The sequence below is a fragment of the Phalacrocorax aristotelis genome, chromosome W (genome assembly GCF_949628215.1).
Source record: "Phalacrocorax aristotelis chromosome W, bGulAri2.1, whole genome shotgun sequence".
NCBI classification, from domain to species: Eukaryota; Metazoa; Chordata; class Aves; order Suliformes; family Phalacrocoracidae; genus Phalacrocorax; species Phalacrocorax aristotelis.
In genome coordinates, this window is record NC_134310.1 from 26,151,702 (window position 1) to 26,170,241 (window position 18,540).

The window sequence follows — 18,540 nt, forward strand, 5'->3', positions numbered from 1 at the left end:
CTACTTGTGCCTGCCTGGGGCCCTTCCTGTGTGGCAGAGCTCACCTGATCCCACGTGGGTGACCTGTGCCATCGGATCTGGTTCCCAGGCCCGGGATCGCCTTACGGCCAAGCTGGGAGCCAGCACCCATCCATAATTCAGCAGCATTGGCAGTGGGATGCGGCAGGCGGGCAGGCACGGCTGGCAGGCCCAGGAGGACAGTCCCATGGAGAACAGTGTGGGGCAGGAGCTGGGGACCCCTGAGCCACCCGCTGCTGAGAGCATCCTGGCCCCCCGGCCCCCCCGTGCCCGCCCCCGGCTGGTGTTTCACACGCAGCTGGCCCACGGCAGCCCCACAGGGCGCATCGAGGGCTTCACGAACGTCAAGGAGCTCTACGCCAAAATCGCTGAGGTCTTCAGCATCTCGCCCACTGAGGTGAGGGGACTCTGGCTGCTGGGGTGTGGGGAGGGAGCTTTGCACCCAAAAGGGGGATGCGGACTCTGTGGCACCATCCATGGCCAGCCCTCCTGTAGGTCCCCAGCTGCTTGCAAATGCAGCCCCAAAAATGACCTGGAAAGAGTGTTTTTTATCTCAGGGCTGTCTTATCTCTTCTGGGGAGGGGGTGGGTGGTTTTGTGCCACAGTTTCTGCCCCCCAGCACACAGGCAGGGAGCGGGGGCTGCCTGTTCCCTGGCCTGGAGCTGAGAAAAGGGTGCACAGGGAGGGTGCAGGGCTGGGTCCCTGGCCAGGCTGGGTGTCCCTGGACTCCTCTGCTCTGGCAGTGCCCAGACCTGGCCTGATCCTCCCATAGCCAGCTCCTGTCCCATCACTGCAGATGCCCCGCCACACCCTGCCAGGGCATCCCCAGTGCCTGATGATGGTGTTCCCTGGGGCAGATCCTCTTTTGCACACTCAATACGCACAAAGTGGACATGCAGAAGCTGCTGGGGGGACAGATCGGCCTGGAGGACTTCATCTTCGCCCACGTCCGGGGCGAGACGAAAGAGGTGGAGGTGACTAAGACAGAGGATGCACTTGGCCTCACCATCACAGACAATGGGGCTGGCTACGCTTTCATCAAGGTGAAACACACACACCCCCACACACCCCCACCCCCCCATCCTGGGGCCACACTGGGGCTGGGGGCAGCTCTGGGTGTGTGGCCATGCAGGGTGACATCCCCTGCTGGCACCCCATCCCTGGGACCATGCGCCTTCCCTGACTCCCCCTCCCCCGGGTCCACCGTGGCCTTGGGGGGGGGGTGGGTGGGAGGTGTGTGTTCTCTCTACTGTGCTGCAGCTTGGGGGGAGGCCCCTCCCTGCCTGACCTAGTTGCTGAAGGATGCGAGACCATGGAGGTGCTTTTATCCAGGGTGGGCTGGGGACTATATCTGTCTGTCCTTCCTGTGGTGCCATTTGTTGTTGTGTGTACCCCATCCCCTTCCACGGTCCCCAGAGAATCAAGGAGGGGAGCATCATCAACCGCATCCAGACAGTGTGTGTGGGCGACAGCATCGAGGCCATCAACGACCACACCATCGTGGGCTGCCGGCACTACGAAGTAGCCCGAATGCTGCGGGAGCTGCCCCGGGCTCAGCCCTTCACTCTCCGCCTCGTGCAGCCCAAAAAGGCCTTTGGTGAGTCAAAGGGGGCTTACTGCTCTTGCCCTGGGGACTGGCGGATCCCTGCAGGGAGCATGGGTAGGCCGGTCCCCTGTAATCCTCCTTCCCTACAGGCCCCTCCCTAGACTCCAGGTCCTCCCCAGGGTCTGCCACCCCTGCCTGCACCCCCACCCTGTGTGTACACCAAAGCCCTGGAGCACCCCTGCCTGGGCACCCACATGGGCAGTCCTCGGGGTTGTGTGTGGGGCCCCTACAGCTGTTTGTGCTCCCTGTGGACACCCCCAGTCCGCTGTGTACATCGTCCTGGGCTCCTGTGGGCACCTTTTGCTGTGCACATCCCCACCCTGCACCCATGGGTGCCCCTCACGCCCACACTGCCTGTGAGCAGCTGCTCCCCCTGCAATATGTCCCCCACCCCGGGGTGCTGGGACACACGTGGGCTGGCGTTGGGTGATGGCTGGGGCAGGGGGTGGTAGGCATTGCCTGTGCCCTCACCCTGGTGTGCAGACATGATCGGGCAGAGGATGCGGAGCAGCAAGTCCCTGGGCGAGAGCAGAGTAGCCAGCGGGAAGGAAACGCTGCGGCTGCGGGCACAGGGCCCAGCCACACTGGAGGAGGGGGTAAGAGACCCCCAGAGACCCATGCCCTGATCCCACACCTGATCATGCCATGCCCAGGGTGGGGATGAGCATCCTCATGCACCTCGGTGAACCCTGAACTGTACCTCCCTTGGGTGCATTGCTGGGTGCCTGTGCATACAGCACATGTGCGCATGGCTCCATGGGAGTCAGGGGGTCCCTGGGCTGTGCCCCTACCCCCTGGCACCCACCTGCTGGGCCCCTCACCCCCAGCCCAGCCCCTTCGAGGAAGAAGCTGCCCGCCGGGTAGATGACCTGCTGGAGAGCTACATGGGAATCCGTGACAGCGAGCTGGGTGAGTGGCCAGGGTGGGCAGGGGGTGCCCATCCCAGACCCCCCACCCACTGCTGACCCTGACTCTCCTTCTCCCCAGCCTCAACGATGGTGGAGGCAGCGAAGGAGAGCCTTGGTGTGGCCCAGCTTGCCCGCGGCTTGGACTCAATGCTGGGCGAGTTTGCCTTCCCCCAGGAATTTGTGGCTGAGGTGTGGGCAGCTGTCTGCCAGCCCAAGGGGGGCCAGGAGTAGCTGGGGGGGGCAGCAGGGCCCCTCACCCGCATCCCCACCCCACCTGTGGCTGGCAGTGCTAGTGGGGGTCCCCATCCTGCCCCCTGCACCCTCCTGAGCTGCACCTAGGTGTGTCCCCTGTGCTGGGGGTGCAGCGGGGTACCCAGCCTGCACACCCCCCCAACTCCGAAAACTCCTCTCGCACACTCCCAAAACATAGTGGGAAATGACTGCAACTCATTAAAGCAGAGACTGGAGGAGAAGGGCTGTTGCTCTGGCTGGCAATGGGGCTGGGGCCCCCCAGGATCCCCCGGGTGTTCACCCCCAGCAGGCACGGAGTACTGCATAAACTGTATTTTATTGGGGCGGGGGGGGGTGTGTGTTTGTGTGTGTGTCACTCAGATGGGGCCTGGGGGGGCAGGACAGCCCCGTGCCCCCTGCCACCCCCTTGGGAACTGGGCTTGGGGGAGTGGGGAGAGCCTGTGGATGCATGTGATGGGGACAGTTAATTAACCTGGGGGGGCTGGGATGGGGGGGGGATGTCTTGTCCCATCCTACCCCCCGTGACTGTCCCTGGGGACTACTACTGCAGGACGGAGTCGGTGGTGAGCTTGCGGCGCAGGGAGGGGTTGAGGACTGGGTAGAGGGAGAGGATGGAGGGCCGGGGGCGCAGGCTGGGATAGACACGCTGCAGCACAGCCCGTCGGAAGAGGATGTAGACCCAGGGGTCCAGGATCTGGTTCCAGGTGACCATGCGGATGTAGATGAGCAACATCTTCTGCGTCTCCATGGGCAGCATCTGCATCTGGCCGCTGGCTGGCAGCTGCTGCAGCACTGTCTGGACGATGAAGATCTGTGAGGGGGGAAGGGGGCAAGGCGTCAGCAGGGCCATGCAGAGGACTTGAGCTGCCCCAGAGTGGGGAAGATGATGAGGGTCCAGGCTGGGTATTGAGCCTGTTGGAGAGGGGTACAGGGCTGGTTTGGGGCACCTGCTACTGGGAAGCATTAACTCTGCCTGTGAGCAGTGCTGAGCCCTGGAGCCCGTCACCCAGCTGCCAACCCAGGGTGCAGAGTGGTGGTGGGGGGGACACACCAAGACCCAGGGCCTCACCAGGAGGGGCATCCAGCAGATGGTGGCGATGATCATGATACCCACGAGCTGCACCATCATCTCCACCTCGCTGTCCCGGCGCCGCTGCACAGACTCGCGGTCATGGTAGACACGGCAGAGTGTCACCACGCTGACTGTGTTGAAGATGAAGGAGAGCAGCACGGAGAAGATGCCCAGCAGGGCGAAGAGCAGGCAGAAGATGACGTTGCCTGTGTCGGGCAGGAGAGTGAGGAAACACCAGGAGCCAGGGTACTGCAGTGTGTACCGCCCCAGCCCCAGCACTGGCAGCAGCCCCAGCAGGCAGGAGAAGCCCCACACCAGTCCCACGATGGACCAGGCACGACGCTTGGAGATGCTGGTGGAGCGGGAGAAGGGATGGTTGATGCCAAAGAACCTCTCACCAGCCATGGTGGCGCCCAACAGCAGTGGGCACTGCCCAAAGAAGACCATGGAGAAGCCAAGGAAGTTGCAGAGGTGGCAGCCAGGGTCCACCTCAGCCCAGGCAAACTTGATGAAGTGATAGGGGATGATGACCGAGGCTGTCACCAGCAGCCCCATGAAGTCTGTGACCACAAGCCCACAGAGGAAGACAAGGAAGGAGGAGCGGGCCCGGCTGGACAACTTGTGGGAGGAGCTGAGCAGGACGCAGAGGGCGAAGAGGTTGGAGCACAGGCCAATGAGGCCGAAGGCAGTGGAGAACCAGGGCGAGGTGATGCTGGTCTGCGTATTGTTGTGGCTGCCACTGCTGTTGAACACACCGAAGCATGTGTCTGACTGGCCAGCTGTGCTGCTGTTAGGGGTCTCCATATCCCCCCACCCCATCTCGCTCCTTCTGGTGGCTTCAGGCACCCTCCTGGCTCAGCTCCATAGTGTGTGTCCCCCACTGGTGCTGGCACTAATTCAACCTTGCCCTGTGGGGACAAGGACAGGGATTTAGGGCCAGTCCCCCATGGCCAAGCTCACCCATCACCCCCTGTGAGCCTGGAAACACACGGCATCCCATGGGCTGTGGAGGGGGACCCCACACCAGGACCACAGCATGTGCTGGGCTGGCACCACTCTCGGTGCTGCAGTGGCTGTGGGCGTGGAGGGCCCTGGCGCTGCAGCTGGCTGGGATTAACCATCCCCAGTCGTGACCCGCATGGGGCTGTTGCCAGCAGGCTGTAATCCAGTGTGATGGGTGTTTGGAGAAGCAGGCACTGGCAGCTTGGCTCTGATGGCACTGGCTCCCTCCCGCCCCAGGGAGGACATGGCTAGATACCCCTGGGGCCATCCGCCCTCCTCTGAAGGCTGGTGTGCGGACACAGGGTAGCAGCACAACCCAGCCCCGCTGCACCTTCCCTTCCACACCCCGACTCCATGGGGAGAGGCCCCGTTCCCCCAGTGTGGTGGGAAAACTGAGGCACAGTTTCCCCCCAGGATGGGACACTCATGCCTGGAGCCATGTGCTACACCCCCTCCGGCACAAGTGCTGCAGCCACGCAACAGCTGTGGGCCAGCTGCCGCCTTGCACATGTGCCATCCCTGTTCTCCCCTCCCCACTGCAGCTGGGGGTCAAGGGTGCACGAGGATGCTGCAGTCGTGGGCAGCCCGGCCGATGCTACGCTGGCTTGCTGGGTAGTGACCCAGGGCTGGAAGCACACGGCATCTGGGAAGCACCAGGGCTGCTGCCTCTATCGCTGATTAGTCCAGGCTGCAAATGGGGTGATGCAAGAAGGAACAGCAGAGGCATGGTGAGTGGGGACCAGACCCCTCCTCTCCTCCTGGGACCCATCTCTCCAGGCTGTGGATGGCTTTGCCACCCTGTCTGCCCTGTCCCCACACCAGTGGCTGACACCGTCCCCAGCCCAATGGCCCCTGTGGGATGCCTGGCTGAATCCTGATCTGCTGCCACTGCAAAGACCCTGCTCATGTGCTCCCCAGCTGTGGGGTCTCGGCACCCCTGCTCCCCCTCGTGCAGGGTGGCACTACCACCTGACCTCTGTCCCCATCCCCAAGTCAAACCTCAAGCTGACCCCGATTGGTGCCAAACCCAGTCCTGCACCTGGCCCCGCTCTGCATCCTCATGACCAGGGAGAGCCCTGTGCTGCATGCTGCAGCCTGGCACCCCTGCCACCCCCTTTTCGGCCCCCGGCACGAGGGCAGCCGCAGGGCTAGGAGCCGGCGCACACACCCCAGGCACGCGCCAATCCCACAGCCTGTCCCGGGGCTGGGATGGGGCCAGGCATTGCAACATCCTCCACCAGGGCCGCATCCAGGCAGGCTGTGGGGCTGAGGGTGCCAGCATCCATCCAGCATGGCAGCACCCTCACCCCTCCATCACCAACTGCACTGTTGGCTCCACAGCTGCTGGGGAGTGGGCAAAGGCCCTAGGGGTGGTGGCAGGGACATAACCCCATCCCTGTCCCTGTCCCTGTCCTGGCACAGGCAGCTGGCAGAGCGTGGTGGTGATTCATTGCCGCAGCGCGAGGACGGCCCCGGCTTTTTCCATGAGATAAGAGCAAAAACTTGCCACTGTTTGTTTTCTCTGGTCCCTGAGGGATGGCAACAGCAGCCTCCAAGGTGATAGTCCCCTTGAGACATATGGTCAGCCCTTGGTGTGATGGTTCCAGGTCCCCGGGGAACCACCAGCCTGTCTCGTGTCCCCTGGGAGGTGGCAAATTCCCCCCCTGCCCCACAGTGATGCTGCACAGGTACCATGGCTTGGAGTGCCTGCTCCGGCTGTCCCTTGCCACTTGCTTGTCCCTGCTTTCAGGGTGCTGCCCTCAACATGTGTCCATCCCCCCCATCCTGGGGTGGTCCCTGCACTTGCTCCAGCATGGCTGGGGATCAGGAGCTCATGGGGGCGATGCTGTGAGGACTCACAGCCATGGGATGCTCTTGGCTGCCAAGGGGCTTGGTGCGGCAGGATCCGACTCCTCTCCCAAAGTGTCCAGGGCGGATCTCCCTGTGGTGCCACCATGGCTAGGCAAGGATGCACCAGCCCCAGCAGCTCCACCCTGCACACCTAAAGGCCCACCATCACCCACATCCTCTCCCTTCCTGCCCCAGCACAGCCACGACCCAGACCCTCACCCACTGCTGGCAGGGCTGGGGACACAGGGGGCTCTGCCCCAGGACCAGCTGCAACGCTGGAGCATGCTCGGGGGCCGAGCAGCTGGGTGCCGCCCTGTGCAGAGCTGCCTCTACTGGCCAGCCATGGACTGCGCAGCACTTAGAGGAATCAAATATTAAAGAGGGGCCTTTTAGCTCCAGCATGGCCAGGAGAAGCTGAACCCTGCAAGCAGCAGAGCAAACCAGAGGCACTTACGAGAAGGGGTTTGTGTGGGGGCCAGGGGCTCCTCACTCGCCGTCTCCCTCCATCGCAGGTGGCCACCGCAGGAGGATGCACGTGGGGACAGCAGGTCCTGCAGAGGAGACACCCTAAGCCCAGTGCCTGTCCCCACGTGCATGGGTTTAGGGTTACTGCAGCCAGCAAAACCTTCTCCCAGGGAGATTCTGTGGGAGTGAGGATTTGTCTACAAGTAAAGGCAAAGGGTGCTGGGGCAAAACCCCAGCAGAGAGGAGCTGTCTCTGAAATGGGCTGCTTGAGGCTGAGAGGGGCTGGCAGCAGTGGCAGGGGCTGGCGCAGGCACTAATGGGGTTCTTGGCACTATGCAAGCCTGTGGGCTGGTGTTACACTGCAGATGTATCACAGGCTGCCCTGCCTCTGCCGGGCAATGCTTCCTGCCCTGGCCACATCCGAGGTTAGTGGGGGAAAAGCGAGAGGCTAATGGGGAGCACAGGCAGCTGCTCCTTATCAGTGCAGCTCCCATCCCAGCCCATTGCTTCCCCAGGCATCCTCGGGCAGGTCTGGGCACAGGGCTGGCAGTATCAGGCTGGGGGAGCTAGGAAGGGAGGTTTTCTGGGTAGCAGGGCACCACATGCCTGCAGAGGAGCCCCAAGCCAGGCAGCAGTGACTCCCCCCACATCCGCATGTCCCCTGGGCACGGACTCTGCCACCTGGGGCCTGGTGCTTGGCCGCAAGAGGGCTGTGCAGAAGATGCTGCAGGGCACTTGTATTTGTCCCTCGTGTGTCCAGTCCCTCCTTTTTGCTTACTGGACTTCTCCAGGGACAGCCCTGTCCCTGGACTTTCTCTGCAGTATCCATTTGGGCTCTCAAGCCTGATGTCCCTTGCACAGGTGGTCCCACAGGATGCTGTCCCTGCCAGGGGTGGATGTGTCCCACCACCCACTACCCCCGAAGCTGGGGCTCTCTGGGCAGCAGATCAGCTCAAGGCCATCAGCTGGGACGGGAAAGGCAACGGCCATGTCATGGAGATGGGGACCTGGCAGGGCCCCCACGTCCCTCCCCGGAGCCACAACCATCAAAGGGATGCGCTGCCAGGGGCGCTGGCCTGGCCTGGAGCAGGGACATCCCCGGGACATCCCCGACAGGGGACTTCGTAGGAAGCAGCGGTACCCCAGCAGGGACACTCACCGCAGGCACGGCGGCTGTCCTTGCCCGTCCCGGCTGTGGCCATGGTGGGGGTTTGGGCTGGCTGGGAGAGGTTGGCTCAGCCCCTGTCTCACCCCATCTCAAGCTGTGCCCAGGGCGCCCGGCGCTGGGCGGGTGCTGGCCTTTGGGGACCGCCCTGGGCACCCGTGGGTGCAAGAGCCGGGCTCGGCAGCGCTGTGCCCCCGAGGCGGCTCCCCGGGGGGGGCGGCAGCCAGGACCCCCCCGCGCCTCGGCGGTCCCCGGTCCCAGCATCGCGGCATCGAAAGGGCCTCGAAGCTGCCGCTGGGCCGCCCAGAAGAGCCCCTTCCCCGGCCCTTCCCTTGTCCAGCGCCGCGGAGCCGGGCGGGGGCGGCGGGGGGCGGCCGGCAAAGGCGCTCGGAGGGGCAGGATCCGCCCCGGTGGGGGGAGCCCCGAAAGCAAATCCCGGTGCCAGCCCCGAACCCCTGGCTCAGGGGACAGACAGCCGGGGGGGGGGGGGACACACGTCCCCGCCCACGCCCCTTGGTGTGACCGCTCCTCCGCCCCGACCCCCCACCCCAGCTCTCCGGGACTCTGTGTTCATCGTTCCGGCCCAGCGCCCCCGCCCCGCGCACTCCCTCCGTCCCGCCGTCCAAACCCCGCAGTTTGTCCGTCCATCCCAGCCGCTCCATCCGTCCGTCCCAGTCTCTCTGTCCTTCCATCCCAGCGCTGCGGTCTGTCTGTCCAGCCCCCTCCGTCCGTCCATCCCAGCCTCGTGGGCTCTTTGTCCTTCTTAGCCCCTCCGGCCGCTCCCCCCGACCCCGGCCGTGCCCCCCGCCGACCGCCCCACAGGCCCTCCCTCCCCCCGCCGCCCGGGCCCTACCTCGCTGCTGGCGGGACCCCCCGGCTCGGCTCGGCTCAGCTCGTCCCCGCGGGCAGGCGCGGGGGAAAGCCCGGGCTCGCAGCGCCCCCCGGCCCCGCCCCGTGCCCACCGCAACAAGGGCCGGATCCGGCCCCGCGCCCCGCCCCTCCCCCGCTCCGAGGGGGCGCCCCGACCCCTCCCTCCCCGACCCCCATCGCCCACCTCCGCCGCACCGGGCTGGGACCCCAACCCCCCGGCAGCATCCCCCGGCGCTGGGCGCTCCCCCGCCGGCCCCGAAGGTGGCAGCGCCCGCGGGTGGGACGAGGGGCTGCATCCGCGGCCTCACCTGCCCCGCTCGGCCGTGAGAACGGGATGGTGCTCGGGCACCCGACCCTCTCCCGTCCGTCCCGACTATATTTAGCGGGGCCGGGCTCTTATCCGGGTTACTCATTTGTTTACCCGAGCCGGATTCCTGTGTCCGGAGGGGGGAGGTCAGTCCTGCCGCTGCCGCCACTGTCCCAGTGGGACCCGCATGGACACAGCTCTGTCCACTGGCACCACAGTGGGGTCTCATCCTCCAGCCTGGGAGGAGGACATCCCTGCCGCCCCTCACAGCGGTCCCCGAGAGCCGGGGACGGGGTGGTGGCAGCTCGTGGAAGAGTGCAGAGGAAGGCTGAGGTGCTACACGGGTGTGAGTGGGTGCCCCCACAGCGCCCTGTGTGCTCCCTGCAGCCTGCCCGTCCCTGCCCCAGCGGATGCGGCCAGAGGGTTTTTGCACACTAGGGGGTTTCCCAGTCCCCACCTCTCTAAGCTTGGCATGTCACTGCGCTGCCCAAAGCCAGGCTCCCTGGGTGGCACGTCCCCAGGAGCTACACTGCTGAAGCATGGGAGCTACAGAAGGGGCCACAGCAGCCACCACTGCTGCTTTTTGTGCTCTGCTGGGAAGGACAGAGCCCACCCTCGGCACCGGCATCTCCATCCCGCTCTGGAGTGCTGGGAGCAGCGGGTGATGCAGGGGTGTCCCACGCACCCAGCATCTCATCGAGACCAGCGAGGTCAGGCAATGCTCAGAGGCCTGAGCAGGTTTTCCTACCACCGCCTTGGCACTGCCAAGCTGCAGATCCCGTTCCTTGATCCCTGGTGTCACAGCAAAAGCCTGGAAGGAGGGCGACAGTCACTTGGAGCCAGAGGCTGGCCTGTGGACCTGGAAGGGAGCTGGCCTAGTGGGGGGAGCATGCCTGGTGCAGCAGTGGCCCCGCCGTGAGCGGAACCCAGCTCAGCAGCCATGCCCGGACGCTGCTTGGGCGTGCCGACCCTCCCGCTGTCAGGGTATGGGACGGAACTGCACTCGCAGAGGATGTGGGCACACGGGTGCTGAAGGTGGCTCTGCACCTACTGCCACCACCCCAGCATCAACCCAGCTGAGCCACTGGCACTGTCCTGGAGCAGAAGAGCTGTGCTTCCCAAACCCCGCCCAGGGCTGGGCTGCAGCAAACCACAAGGCTGAGGAACGTAACCAGCCTCCCCTGAAATATAGGGGAGATGCAGAGAAGAGCACCCAGAGCAGCTAGGGCCAGAAAAAAACATCCTGGTCTTCAGCTGGATCCAGCCCCTGAAGCAGCAGCAGCAGGCGCCCAGCTGCAGTGATGCCTGGGATTCAGACTCTGCCTGGCCAGTTATCCAGGGCTTGACGGCAGGGGCGTGGGGAAAAGGCAGTGTCTGGGTGCAGATGTGGACCCTGTCCATGCTGGGGACACAGTGGGACATATTTGGAGGTCACCCCCTCCGCGTGTTCACCCAGGAGGGAGAGGGGCTGTGGGCAGGGGGCTCTGCTGGGCAGTTAAGCAGGGAGGGCACCCAAGCGCTGGCTTTGGGGGTTTGGTTTTTTCCCTATTTCCTCCAAAGCCATCCCTGGCTGGGCCTTCACACACTTCCTGCACTGAGCTCAGGCCCCCAAATCCCCCTGTGCCAAGCAGCTACTCCACAGCTTTAAATAACGCACAGGAAGGAGAGGCCGGGGGATGTGCCCTGGCGCAGTCGCCAGCCTGGGGACATCCGGCAGGCCGGGGAGGGAGTACCCGCGGGCGGCTGAGGCAGCTGCAGCAGCCGTGGGAGCCTTCTGAGCATGAGCCCATTTTGCAGGGCTGGATCCTGCCAGCGGCACCAACACCAGCAAGACGGGGCCACCCTCCTGAGCTATGGCGGAAAATAACAGCCACGGAGCACCCCCACAGCAGGGCTGGCTCTGCCCTGAGCCCCTCTGTGGTGGGGCTGTACTGGGGGGCAGGATGCAGCGAGGCCCGTGGGGAGGAAACAACCTTGCTGCAATAGCTCATGTCCGAGATGGAGGTTTCCTGGAGGCTGCCCTACCAGGCATTACTCATGCACCCGCATACCCCCCGCCTGCTTCAGCACGGAGCAGGGACACCCCAAGGGCTCAGGAGCTCGTGGGGATAGGGCCACGTGGGGCAACCCCAGACGAGTGCTGCTACGCCCCATGGCCCCAGAAGGACCAACACCAGTGAGTCCTAGCTCAGCCCTGAAGTGCTCCCCAAGGCACCCGAAACCTGCTGCGCATCACTTGTGGCCCTCAGGGACCCTGCCTTAGTGATGGGGGTCTGGGGAGCGTGGCCACCTCTGGTCCAGGGCAGTAGAACCACTCAGGCACAGGGTGGGAGGGACTCGAGGCCATGGAAATCAGATTCTTCCCTGGAAGGAGATATCCCATCTAACACCCATCTGCTCCTCCCCAACAGAGGCAGACGCCTCCAAGCCATTGAACCCTTTTGTTCCACAGCCAGGGTCATGGGAAGTGGCAGCGTTCCCAGGCTGGGGAAGCCGGATCCTGGGGCAGAAATGGGGCTGGCCGGGAGGGCAGTGGCAGCAGGGCCGCTGGGCCAAAGGATGCCACAGCTCCAGCTGGGGTGTATCTGGGCTGCACAGATCCGGCACTGGCGCTGGAAGTGTGCAGGAGGGGGTGCGCACGAGGCTGGAACAGGTACGGGGAGCACACAGGGCTGACAGCACGTGGGGGCAACGACAGCCCCCCATCACTACCCAGCCCCCACAGCAGGGGAGCTCCCAGCACTGGCCCAGTGTGGCACTGGCTGGCGATGATGTGCAGGACAGGGATGCCCATGCTCAGGATGCCGCAGCTTAAACGACGACTATTTATTTGTACCAAAGCCTCAGGGTCCCTTGGGATAAAAGCAAGGACAGGGAAAACCCTCAGGAATAGGCCCTGTGCCAGGCCTTGGGGACGTCCGTGGGACAGTGCCTGTGACAGGGGATGAGAGCCCCTATGCCCACCCCCCTGTCCCACGGGTCTGGAGGGGAGGCGAGCAGCCCCTCATCTGCGGTAACGGTAACGCTTGAAGTGGAACCAGAGCTGGAAGATCCCATTGGCAAACTGGCAGCGGAAGCCGTGGCGGTGGGAATACTCCCACTCCCGGTTGACAATCTTGAAGGCGATGTCCTCGTAGGGTGGCCCAGCGTGGAAGCGCAGGATGGCAAAGTCCTTGTTGTCCTGGCAGGCCTCCAGGAAGTACTCGGGGGTTGAGCGCTTGTCAATGAGGTCAGGGTAGAAGATGTTGAACTTGTAGCCCTGCACGATCTTGGGCGGGGGGTTGTCAAAGTCGTAGTGGGTCTGGTTGTACTTGTTCCACTCAAAGCCTGTGTGCACCCGGTTGAAGAAGCGGGGCTTGCGGGGCCGGTACTTGTCAGCCCAGAGATAGGCCTTGCCTGTGAGGGGCATCTCCACGCTGAACTGAGCCTCATCTGCACCCATGCCCTCCTTGGCCTTACGGAAAAAAATGTCATCGGCGCTCTCAGTGGCATCACCTGCAGGGAGGAGAGGTGACACGTGGTCCTGCAGCGCCAGCCAGGCCCAGGCTGTGGGGACGCTGCTGCCGGCCATGCAGAGGGAAGGAGCAGCAGATGCTGCGCACGGAGATGCGCACACTGCCTGGTGGACGCCAGGCGGGCACTGGGCTGAGCTGTGTCAGGAAGCCCATCCAAAACACCCTCCCACTTGTCTGCAGCCTGAACAGCTTGGTGGTGTGGCTGGGAGCGGGGAAGGACCCGATGCAGGTACCCACAGGGAACACCAGCAGTCTGAGCCCCATGTCCGTGCTCTACCCTGAGGCACAGTGCCCTTCGCTGCCTGGGGGCGTCCCTCTGCCAGGCCAGCTCTGGATGTGTGCTCCAGACCCAGCTCTTACCCACTCTTTTCTGGGGGCAGCCCTGCACCCTGAAGCACACACGTGCTCTGTGTGAGGCTGGCAGGCGCAGGGCCTGCCCGTGGGGCTCCTACCTGTGACCTGGAGCTGCTGACGCAGAAGCAGCAGCCGATGTGTATCCTCCTCTGCCTCCAGCACGTGGGCGTCAAAGGGCAGCTCGTTGGTGCCCAGCAGCCGGGGGCTGTACTTCCCAGCGTCGTAGTCATCCAGGCTCTGCTGGATCAGGTCCTCCTCCATCAGCACAGCTTCCCCCTCTGCCTCTCCTTTGGCCTCTGCGTCCTGCTCAGCCTCTGGCTCTGAGGACGGCCCTGGCTGTACCACAATGCTCTCCTCTGGATCCAGCCTGCAAGGAAGAGAGAAGAGAGAACTAGGATGGGGATGGTACCCTTGTTCTCTGCTCACCTGAGGTCTGTCTGTGGAAGGACAGGAGCATGAGGCTGCACTTTCTGTCCTGGGTGCCCCATCGGGAGTCCTGGATGGCTACACTCCCCAAGTAAAGGGCTGCATACCTGTCGCTGGGGGAGGCTGGCTCCTGCTTGATGATGGGGAAGAGTGGTTCACTCTCCACACCCTGCTCCTGCTTCAACTTGTACAGCTTCTGGCGCAGCACATCCTGGTGCCTCTCCCGCAGCCTGTGAAGAGGAGATGAGACGTCAGGTCCGATCCAGCAAAATTACTTCATGCCCACACTGCTCAGAGCTGTGATGCCCACCACATTGGGTAGAAATCTGTTGGTTTTTGTACAGTTTTGGCTGCATAAACCTCCAGTTCGGTTCCTCCTTGGAGACCTCACTGCAAACATCATCACTGGAGAAGGGACTGAGTGTCCAGCCTTTCCCCCCTCTTTTGAGAGCCAACCATCTTGGAAAAGGTATAAAACCCCTTCACCACTGACTTTGGGTTTGCGCCTCCCCAACTCTACTCACGGCAGAGTCTGCGTTGCCCCTTTCCACAGGCCTGGCCAGGGGATGGTCCCTGCTCTCACCTGGCCCGAGCCATGTAAGCCTTCAGCTGCTGCAGCAGACTCTCCCAGTAGCCGATGTCAAGGTTAGGTCCTCCTGCCCGGATCTTGCTCTCAATGCCCTGGTACAGCACTTGCAGCTGGTTGTACGTCTTCCCCTTGAACACAGACTGCACGTCTGAGCTGACAGAGGCATTGACGCCATCCCGACGCTCTCCTGAACAGACAGGATAGGGTGGCCAGTCAGCCTGCGAGTGCTCAGCCGGCCTTCTCCCAGGCATGGGATGGCTGCCATGTCCATAGCCTCCATCCAGCACATCCCAGAGAACCCCTCTGAGCCTGAGCGCATGCAGCAGACCCTATGCCCTGCTTTACCCACCGCTCACACCACCCTTGACACCCACACCGGGTTCTGCCCTCCCATTTACCTGGTCCTCCTTTCCCAGAGGCCTCCAGTTTGCGGAGCTTGGCTATCTCATCCTCTGTGATGATGGTCATGTCCCTCCAGAAGTCTGCGTTCTTCCCTTGCTCCAGCTCCATGTAAACCTGCAGGCAAGGTACAAGCAGGACATCAGGGACCTGCTCTTCAATGCAGGCAGGGAAACAGAGCTGGGGGGGGCGGAATGTCTTGAGCTGCTGCTCCTCAGCTAGCCCTGGCACAGGGGAGGTGGAGCTGGCACCTGGATGTCCTCCACCAGATCCTCCATGTCAGAGACGGTCAGACCATTCAGGAAGGTGTAGGGCTCATGCATCTCCACAGCCAGGTCATCATCCTCTGCGCTGATGTACTTGGCCAAAAGGTCAATGGGTTTTGCTCTCCCATCCCGAATCCGGATCTTAGACCTGGGCAAGAGCAGAGGAACAGTGAGCGGTACCTGCCATCCTCTGCTCCCCGGCAGGCCCGTCCCTGCACACCTACCGCAGCTTGGCCTGCTGCAGGTGGAAGTTGTCTTCCTGCTCCTCCCAGGTTTTGAAGTGCTCTGCCTCTTTCTCCCGCTGCAGCATCTCCAGCTCCTGCTCACGCATCGCCTTCTCCCGCTCCCGCTCCAGGCGCAGCTGCTTCACCTGCCCAGGGTGGAGGGAGATGTGAGGCCACTGTGGATGGGGCACCCATGCAGCTGTAACTCTGCCCACTGAGCTGCCCTGGCCCCTGCGATTGGCCCAAGGCACCCTGGGGAGTCAGGAGCCATGCAGAGGATGAGCCAGTGTGGGCCAGGGAGGCTGGACTGCTTGCTGCTAGCCCTTTGGACACAGGCATTACCAAGTGCCTCAGTGCCGTGACCTGGCACTTCTCCTCAGCACCTCCTGAACCCCAAAAGAGACTTCTCACTCTGGAATAGCGCAAGTCCGTATACTGTGGACCCCCCAATCCTACAGCCTACGGGCACCCTCAGTGAGAAGAACAAGAGGATTTCCAGGTGAGCGACTGGGAGAACTGGGCTATCTACAGGGTTATCTGTCAGACAGTGGGAGGGAGGGGACATCTGATCCCACCTTCTGCAGCTCCAAGCGATTGTCCTCCTGGATTCGCTTGTTTCTCTCCTTCAGGTCCTTCTCATCCAGGTGGCTGATCCCTTTCTTTTCCAGCGCCTGAAATAGAGTCGCTAAGTGAAGCCGTGAAACCCAGTGACCTCTACAGCCCCTCACTGGCCAGCAAATGCCACCACACCCACACCCTTCCACTGCTCCAGTGTGCTCTGATCCTGTTGAAGGTCCTCAAATCTCTGAAATCCTACTCCTGAAGGCCCTCAGTGAAACCCAGGCTCAGCCCAGGGAGGCCACCCAATCTGGCAATCTCTAACACACCAGTAAACGCTGCCCAGCACTCAGCTGGCAGATACCAGCAGGTCTGGGTTCCTCTCCTGCACCCTGACTCTATCCCCTCATCCCACACCTCTGGCTAGACCTTGGTCGTCAGGAGAAAGGGGGTAAAACCCCACTAAGCTTGTCAGAAACACCCAGCTGCTGCCCTAGACAAGTACTTTGCTCTCACGTGGCTGCTTTTAGTGCTACAGAGGTTCCCACCTTGGGCAAAGGTCCCCCCCTGCCGCCCCACTGCAACTCCATCCTGTCCTGTGGCAGCTGCAGGGGCACAATCTCCTTTGAGCTGCTTCCTGCAACACGCGGGTGTGGAAGAGAGCTCACCTTGCTCCAGATGAAGGTGCCCAGCAGGTTGTTGTCCCCAAAGGGGTTGTCAGTGTTGGTGTAACCCATGTACTCCTCTCCCCACCCCATCTTCTCCCGCTTCTTTCTCTCCTTGGCCTCCTTCTTGGCCAGCCGGCGAGCCCGCTTCTCCTCGGGTGTCTCCAAGGCTTTCATGAGTGCAGCCTGCTTCTTCTTCTCCTCCTTCAGCCTCAAGCGCTCCTGGAGGCTCAGCTGCTGCCCTGTCTCCTCCCTGCCCCGGGAGTGCGGCGGGGAGGGGGAGCTGACAGAGGACACAGAAGACTTGGAGCCATCTCTCTTCCTCTGCCGCTCTCTGCTCCGGGCTCTCCTTTTGCCTCGCTTGCGCTCCGAGCTCGAGCTGGAGGAGCGACCCCGGGACCGCGAGCGATGTTTCTTCTGGCTTTTATGGTGCTGGTCCCTGCTTTTGCTTTTCTTCATCTTCCATTTCTGTCTCTCATCGCCCGAGTCGGAGCTGGGGTGGGGGGAAAGTCACGTTTCGGCTGGGAGATGGCTACTGGCTCCGCGTCAGACAACGGGTGCTCCAGAAGGGAGAATACGTTTCCCTGCCGCGGATGCAGTGAGAACCGACCCCAACCGCGGCCAGAGCCACCGGCCGGGCCGAGGACGCTCCAAGGCGCTTACATGGCGGCACCTGCCCACCCCGGGACCCCCAAGGACGGCGGGCGTTGTGTCACGGACAGCGCCCGTCGAACCGCTCACCGGCCCGGGGGTACGCGGGCGTCCCCGGCCCCGCCGCGGCCTCCGCCGGCGCCTTCCCCCAGCCGGGCACCGGGGAGAGCGGCCTGGCTTGGCCCGCCCGAGCCCCCGGCACACCGAGGCCCGGCTCCCCGCTCCGCCGGGCCCAGTCTCCCCTCAGACGAGGCCCCGCCACCCCAGGGCCCGGTCCCCGCTCACCCCGAGCTCGACTCCCGGCGGCGCTCCCCGCTCCGGCTCCGGCTGCGCCGCCGCCGCTTCCCCCGGCTACCGGAGCGCTCCCGGCCCCGCTCCCGCCGCGGCGAGCGGGACCGCCGCCGCCGGGCCGGGCTGCGCGACCCCGAGCCCATGGGCTGCGGCTGCGGCTCCGCCCCGGGGGCCTCCGGCAGGGCCCGGCGCGCAGGGCCGCCCTCTGCCCGGCCTGCCCCGGCCCCGGCCCCGGCCCCGGCCCCGGCCCCGAGCCCGGCCCGGCCCCGGCCCCGAGCCCGGCCCTGCCCCGGCCCCGAGCCCGGCCCTGCCCCAAGCCCGGCGGCGCCGAGGGCCGCGGCGGCTCCGGGGCCGGCGGCGCTGGGGCAGCTCCGCGGCGAGGCCCCGGCGGGAGGTGGCGCCGCGCGGAGGAGGAGCGCGCCAGCCCCGCACCCGCCCTCCCCTCCCTTTTCCTTCGTTCTCTATCCCCAGAAAAGGAGGCAGGGCCGGGCGGCAAGCGCGGGAGAGAGGAGGCAGAGCCGCCCGCAGTGAGCACAGCACAGACCACAGTCTTTATCACAGAGCCGAGGACAGATAGCATCAATTTACAGTTCTCTGGAAAAAGGTCTCCCTGAAGAGGGAAGGGGAAAAAAACCGCAAAACAACCAAGAAAAAGGAAAAAAGCGCTCATGAATTAACACCCCCGCGCCCCACCCAGACCCCAAAGAAACATGACAATACCCACGGGTTGGCATCACATTTCAGCTGCCAGCCCCCCGTGCCCCCCTACTTACATACATTCATTACATGGCGCACGCAGAGAGCAGACACAGAAAATGAGTGGGAATATGAACATCCAATAGAACATACTTGGGTCTAATGTAGACATCAACAGAAAGAAAAAGCAGACACGATCCCCGTACACCTGAGCCGTGGCTTTCGCCTTGTCCTTCTCTGAAAGAGCTGAAACATGACAGTGGCTGGGAACAAGAAGGGGGAATGCTGGGCTGTGCCGTGCTTTGGGTGCCTAGTGAGGACCCAGGACGAGGGAGCCCATGCAAACACCGCTGTACCTCTGCCAGCCCTGTGCCGAGACCCACAAATGCT

General features: G+C 63.7%; 3 protein-coding genes across 6 annotated transcripts; 1 reads left to right on the plus strand and 2 right to left on the minus strand.

Annotated features, from left to right (window-relative positions):
• Positions 1–38: 38 nt before the first annotated feature.
• On the plus strand, positions 39–3,003 carry GIPC3 (GIPC PDZ domain containing family member 3). The gene is made up of 6 exons (XM_075077985.1): positions 39–415; positions 876–1,061; positions 1,435–1,615; positions 2,108–2,220; positions 2,452–2,533; positions 2,612–3,003. The coding sequence occupies exons 1-6, from the start codon at positions 158–160 to the stop codon at positions 2,761–2,763; spliced, it is 972 nt and encodes a 323-aa protein (XP_074934086.1). The 5' UTR covers positions 39–157; the 3' UTR covers positions 2,764–3,003.
• A 78-nt stretch (positions 3,004–3,081) lies between these two features.
• Positions 3,082–9,646, minus strand: TBXA2R (thromboxane A2 receptor). 3 transcript variants are annotated; one of them, XM_075077983.1, is made up of 4 exons: positions 9,518–9,646; positions 7,164–7,260; positions 3,854–4,764; positions 3,082–3,595 (listed from the first exon to the last, which is right to left on the minus strand). In XM_075077983.1, the coding sequence occupies exons 3-4, from the start codon at positions 4,673–4,675 to the stop codon at positions 3,326–3,328; spliced, it is 1,092 nt and encodes a 363-aa protein (XP_074934084.1). In that variant the 5' UTR covers positions 4,676–4,764; positions 7,164–7,260; positions 9,518–9,646; the 3' UTR covers positions 3,082–3,325. The 3 variants fall into 3 exon arrangements, with proteins under 3 accessions (XP_074934084.1, XP_074934085.1, XP_074934083.1); XM_075077984.1 differs by lacking the exon at positions 9,518–9,646 and adding an exon at positions 9,193–9,291 and having other exon boundaries at positions 7,164–7,351; XM_075077982.1 differs by lacking the exon at positions 9,518–9,646 and adding an exon at positions 9,193–9,282.
• A 2,672-nt stretch (positions 9,647–12,318) lies between these two features.
• On the minus strand, positions 12,319–17,821 carry CACTIN (cactin, spliceosome C complex subunit). Of its 2 annotated transcripts, none has more exons than XM_075077791.1 (10): positions 17,449–17,821; positions 16,516–17,005; positions 15,865–15,960; positions 15,290–15,435; positions 15,051–15,213; positions 14,799–14,916; positions 14,395–14,587; positions 13,919–14,041; positions 13,484–13,776; positions 12,319–13,011 (listed from the first exon to the last, which is right to left on the minus strand). In XM_075077791.1, the coding sequence occupies exons 1-10, from the start codon at positions 17,595–17,597 to the stop codon at positions 12,521–12,523; spliced, it is 2,262 nt and encodes a 753-aa protein (XP_074933892.1). In that variant the 5' UTR covers positions 17,598–17,821; the 3' UTR covers positions 12,319–12,520. The 2 variants fall into 2 exon arrangements, with proteins under 2 accessions (XP_074933892.1, XP_074933891.1); XM_075077790.1 differs by having other exon boundaries at positions 13,484–13,752; positions 17,449–17,678.
• Positions 17,822–18,540: the final 719 nt, after the last annotated feature.